Raw genomic sequence first — 6,112 nt, 5'->3', positions numbered from 1 at the left:
AATTATTTTTGTTGCTACTTCATAACTGTAATGTTGCTACTGTTATGAATCGTAATATAAATATCTGATATGCAGGATGATCTTAGGCGACCCCTGTGAAAGGGTCGTTCGACCGCCAAAGGGATCGCGACCCACAGGTTGAGAACCACTGCTCTAATTAATTCCCTTTTAATGTGCACGACTTTCCTGCAACAGGCCACTAGTTGTCAAATAAAAATATAACAGCCAACACACCAATAGCCATCCCTTTTGAATGAATCAAAATTATACCTTTTTTTGTCAGGTCAGCAAAAAATTAAATTCAATCCTTTTTACAACCCTGTGAGAGTAGAGTCCTCACTGGTACCACTGCGCTCCAGTTTTTGGCTAGAGAAACTCAAAAGGAATTGTCATAGTCTTCCCTTCAGTGGTTTATTAAAAATGAACAAGCTTTCTTTTACAAAATGCTTAACCAAATAAAAATAAACACTTGGCTTTTTATTAATGTCTGTATGTTACAATGAGAAAATTCTAAAAAGTAAAACAATTTTATTTGAATATTCTTTAAAAAAAATATTTATTTTTATTGATTTTAGAGAGGAAAAGGAGAGCATCAATGATAAAATCATTGATCAGCTGCCTCCTGCAAGCCCCACACTGGAAATAGAGCCTGCAATCTGGGCATGTGCCCTGACCCTTCCTGTCCCCGTCCCTTCCTCTCTCTAAAAATGTGCCGTGACCTCCTGATTCATAGGTTGATGCTGGCCGGGCTGAATAAACCCTAGTTAAGTACTAATCTAGTCTACTTCATGGTATGGCAGAATAGACTAAAATATTTATATTAACATTGGAAAAGAACTAAAAAAGGAATAGGAATTTTCAGAACTCTAATATCTGGGTGGAACAGCCTTATTTATTTATACTACACCCTCACCCCAAGATCACTTTGGTAGTGAACATTTAGGAATTCATCAACTTGCACACTATTTTCAACTCAAAAAAAAGTAATAATGCTTTCTTTATGGAAAGCTGTGTGTTGATGGCTGCTAACTGGTGCTTTAAAATGAGACAATTAAATGTTAAGTACATTCATAAAATCCCAAGTTGTTGGCACAGATGAATCATTTAGCCTAGTGTTATGCTCAGACTACAGGTTTATAGAATAGAAGCTAGGGGCTGAGAGTTGAAATCAGCCAGTGTCTTCACTGCTTTTAGGTTGTCTTCCTGATGAGTACTTCCTTATTACAATAACTAAGAATAAAAATGTCCCTTTTGTCTTTAAACAAAAACAGCCTACATATTTAAAGAGCTGTTACTTTCATCTTATAAAAAGTCCTGTCATTGCCAAATAAACTTAATGAGTACACAGTAATTTACAAACCAAAATTGGGCTTGCCCTGCTGTTGTGGCTCAGTTGGTTGGGTGTCCTCCTGTGCACTGAAAGGTTGAAAGTATGTATGATTCCCTGTCAGGTCACATGCCTGGGTTTCAGGCTCTATCCCCAGTAGGGGGTGGGCAGGAGGCAGCCAATCCATGTTTTTCACGTTGACGTTTCTCTCCCCCTCCCTTCCTTTCTATAAAAATCAAAAAAAATATTAAACACACACACACACACACACACACACACACACACACACACACAGACACACACAAATTGAACTCAATTCCTGGCCTAAAGAGTAAACAACAGCCCAAGTCAGAATCCCAGAAAAAGGGGTGGGGCAGGATGTACTAATTGTCAGAATGACATACTTGCACTGTGTCTATTTGTTATTAATCCACATCCGAGGATTTCTCCTCACTGAGTTTTGGAGAAAGTGGAAGGGAGGGAGAGGGAAGTAGTAAAGAGAAACAGTGATGTGAGAGAGACACACCAATTGGCTGCCTCTTACATGCATCCTAACTAAGGGAATCAAACCAGCACTACCCAGGTACATGGCCTTGGCCAGGAATTGAACCTGAGACCCTTCTGTCTGTGGGCTAATGCTACAACCACTGAGCACACCTGCTAGGGCTGCAGTATATCTCTTAAAACCATTTTTACTTTGTGTAATTTTCAATGTCAAAAAACCCCAACACCTTTTTATTAGTTAACAGTACAATTTAACTCAATTGTGGCATTTCAAAATTATCATCCTATTTGTGGCAAATTTTAAATAATAAATCGATTTGTAATTTAAAAACCTGCCCTAGCTGGTTGAGCATTGACCTGTGGACTGAAAGGTCCTGGGTTCGATTCTAGTGAAGGGCATATGCCCGGGTTGCCGGCTTGATCCCCAGTAAGGGACATCCATGATTCTCCCTCATCACTGATGTTTTTTTCTATCTCTCCCTCTCCCTTCCTCTCTGAAATCAATAAAAATATATGAAATAAATAAAAACTCTGCCCTAATTTTGTCACTCTATTTAAAAATGGAGTTCCTGCCCTAGCTGGTTTGGCTCAGTGGATGGAGCATTGGCCTGTGGACCGAAGGGTCCATGGTTTGATTCTGGCCAAGGGCATGTACCTCAGTTGCAGGTTCCTCTCTGGTCTGGGCCCTGGTCAGGGTGCGTTGCAGGAGGCAAAAACAATCTATGTGTTTCTCTCACATAGATATTTCTATCTTTTCGTGTGAAATGTGTAGAATGGAGAGGTGAGAGGCAGACAGGAGGCATGGAGATTTGTCGGGACGATAGTCTCAGGTAAAATCTGAGAAAGTCTGTATCAGGACAATGCAGTGAGAATGGAGAGAAATATTTTAGATATAATTTTAAAAATACAGTGGAACCTGGGTTCTCAAACTTAATTTGTTCTGGAAGGCTATTCGAGAAGCAATTTGTTCAAAAACAGAATCATTTCCCCCCATTAGAAATAATGTAAGACCTCCAAATGATTCCGTTTTAACCTTTCTTATATTTAGTACATGTCTAATGTACTGCTTGTAATCTATAAACAAACACTTTTCTTAAATGTATCGAACCCCACCCCCTACTAGCCTTAAATGAATTACTTTTAGCACTCAATATAGGGTTGTCTTACAAGAAGTCAATATGCACCATCTTCGCTTTTTCCTTCTAAATGCTATCACAGGTTGATTTATCGAATGAACAATTTCTCTACTTATTCAATTGTCTGTGATAGTTGTTTCAGAGCACTTTCACACCCTTAGTGACATCAGCACTCTTGATGGCCTCCTTATGTTTTAAAATTGTGCTAATCGTCCATTTTGCCAGCAACAAAAGCAAAAAAAAAAAAAAAATCATGAAAATATTCACAACACAATGTCCTGAGAGATGCTTTTTGTCATGCTGATGTATCAGCTTGAAAAGGTTGTCAACCCCAAAGGAGACATTTTTACATTTTTTCTGTCTTGTGAACAACTTGGTTGAGAACCAAATTGTTCCAGATGGTAGATGTTGAAGAGGTTTTACTTTACCTTATTACTATCAACATCAATAACCCAATTTCAAGCATCTCATTCAACAACCCTTTGACCCCAGTGACCTATAATTAATTGATCCTATTTCTGTCTCCATCCCACCCCCAACCCCACTTCCATTTATTTCATGGTCATTCAGTCCCCTGCACAATACTCACTTGCATATACCCTCAACTTTTAACAATGTATTTAGTAATTATCTACCTGTAACCATCAGGTTAAAAGTGACTAGGCTCTAGCCAGGTGCGCTAAGTTGGTTAGAGTGTCATCCCGAAATGTCAAGGTTTTGGGTTTGATCCCCTGTCAAGGCACATACCAATCAATGAATGAGTAAGTGGAACAACAAATTGATGTTTCCCCCTCTCTCCCTAAAGTCAATATAAATTTTTTTTAAACAAAAGACTAGGAAAAAACCCATTATCACAATGATTTATTTCATTTTAAATGTATTATCAGATATCTCATAAGTCACACATCTCCCTAACCCCTTCACCCTCCTGGATTATTTCCGACCTTCCATAAACCTTCACTACCTTTTCCCTCACCCTCGACTCTAAATGGTGTCCATGCTTCCTATTTTCCTGGGAAAAAGAAAACAATTTTCTCCAACTTCTACATCTGCATGCACTCCCTACTTTACTGTTACTGAACTGTCCATGATCCTAACTAAAGTCATCAATTTCTCACTCTAGATCATGTCATCAGTTCTCGGCTCTCCCTTGTTGGCTGCCTACAATTCCTCTTTTCTCGTTAGCATACCTGCAGCTTTGTTGGCCTCTTATAGCTTTCCAAGCTTTTTATTTTAGAATTAGGGCCTACATATTTTTCACCACCAAAACCAGTTACTTCTAGCACAGTGTCTGGCATGAAAAAAATCTAAGAATAGAAAATGTGGGTCTAAAAAATTTCATTCTAACATACCAAAATATACATGGTTAACACTGGGTAAAATTAAAATTAAATTCCATTTCAGTCTTGCATATATTTACATTTTAAAAATAGTATTATGAAGACAAAATAACCTTAGTTTTAATCCAAAGCCTTTGTTTTAAGGACAAAGACCACAAGGGGGGAAAAAATAAGAAAAAAGATATTTTAGTTTAAGGAACAAAGAATCACAACTTTGAACTTCTTAGTTAGCATCCTCTCTGCATACTAACTGCATCAAATTAGCAAAGTTCTTACATTTTCCTGTCTTTATGTTGCCAACATAACTTATGAGCCATATGTAGAGGAAATATTAGTTACTATTTAGCAGTCAAAATGCAAAGATCAGTGTCAGGCACAGAGTGAGCTCCCAACACCATAAACCACCTTAAATAGATGAATAAACAACAGGAAAATCCGATGAATAAACAACAGAAAAATACAACTTAAGATACATGGTGGTAAATACTTACACAAGACAGCTGAGGTCCGCCAGATCATCAATAAAATCAAACAACTGGCTGATATCATATGTGATAGAGGGGCTGTTGGGATTCATTCTCTTCAGATGTTCTTCATACATTTTACAAACGCCTAAGGAAACCAAGATTTTACAACTGAGTATGATTAGTGTTATATGATATTACAATACTTATTTTCATAAACTTGGGCTGGGAAAATAAATTGGCTACATTTGTTTTAACTGTTATCACTAGCTATTTCACTTAAAAAAAACGTACAGTGCTCGCTTTGGCAGCACATATACTAAAATTGGAACAATACAAAGATTAGCATGGCCCCCTGCACAAGGATGACACACAAATTTATGAAATGTTCCATATTAAAAAAATTTATAAATTCACCAAAATGTTGGTGTTTTGTGCCTTAATAATAAAATGATAACTACAAGCCATTGGATCTAAAAGGACTTTAAAGACTTATCATATGATGGTTTCAACAAGTGAGGACTAAATAATGGGTCTTATCAGGCTTTTCAATAAACAAACATTCCTAAAGCCTCAAAGTAAAGAAAATCACCACTTAGGAATGATAGATGACAAACAGATGCTTTTCTATTTTGCTTTCAAAATCTGATACAATGCAAAAAAGACACCACAGACAACAAAAACCCCCTCACCCCCCCAAAAAACAAAACAAAATAGGCAACGAGGAAGAGATTATCATAAGTATTTAATATCCTTGACTGTGGATTCAGACTTGACTCCATCTCCTGAACTGTCAAATGGAGATAACAGTACCTTCATAGAGCTCTTGTGAACAGTATATGAAATAACGCATAAAAAGCACCAGCACATATAATAAGCACATAAGTACTCAAATATAAGTAATAAAAATACAATAAAACAAGCAAAATCACTGACAGCAAGCCTACATTAACAGAAATATCTAAAAGGCACATTATTTTTTATTCAGTGACACACTCTTCTCTTGTTCCTACAAAATGAAAGCATAACCTTCTCAGTCCATTTCCACTTCAAATACTTGCACTGACCCTCAGCTACCATCATAATTAACAGTGAAAGACTAGATGCTTTCCCACTCAGATTTGGAAGGACATTACGATATCTACCGTATTTGCCGGCGTAGAAGACGATTTTTTGGCCCTGAAAAATATGCCTCCAAGTGGGGGGTCATCTTATACGCCAGGTACACTTCAGATAGACTGCCCATAGTGCTTGCCCCGTGCCATAGTGGCCTCCCGATGCCCGCCCACTTCATTCCACATACCGTTCAGGCATCAGCAGCACTGCTGGGTGTATGCACGG

The 6,112-nt window shown here is 37.7% G+C and overlaps 1 protein-coding gene across 1 annotated transcript in view; it reads right to left on the bottom strand.

Annotated features, from left to right (window-relative positions):
* Positions 1–6,112, bottom strand: part of ERH (enhancer of rudimentary homolog (Drosophila)) — a 13,736-nt gene that overhangs the window by 1,714 nt on the left and 5,910 nt on the right. Inside the window, exon 3 of the mRNA XM_006760760.2 lies at positions 4,799–4,919. Coding sequence (XP_006760823.1) covers positions 4,799–4,919 — 121 coding nt within the window. The remainder of the gene's footprint in view (positions 1–4,798; positions 4,920–6,112) is intronic.

This window comes from Myotis davidii, unplaced genomic scaffold, assembly GCF_000327345.1.
Source record: "Myotis davidii unplaced genomic scaffold, ASM32734v1 scaffold17, whole genome shotgun sequence".
NCBI lineage: Eukaryota > Metazoa > Chordata > Mammalia > Chiroptera > Vespertilionidae > Myotis > Myotis davidii.
The sequence above is the reverse complement of the archived record's forward strand: the minus strand, read 5'-3'. Positions and strand labels throughout refer to the sequence as shown.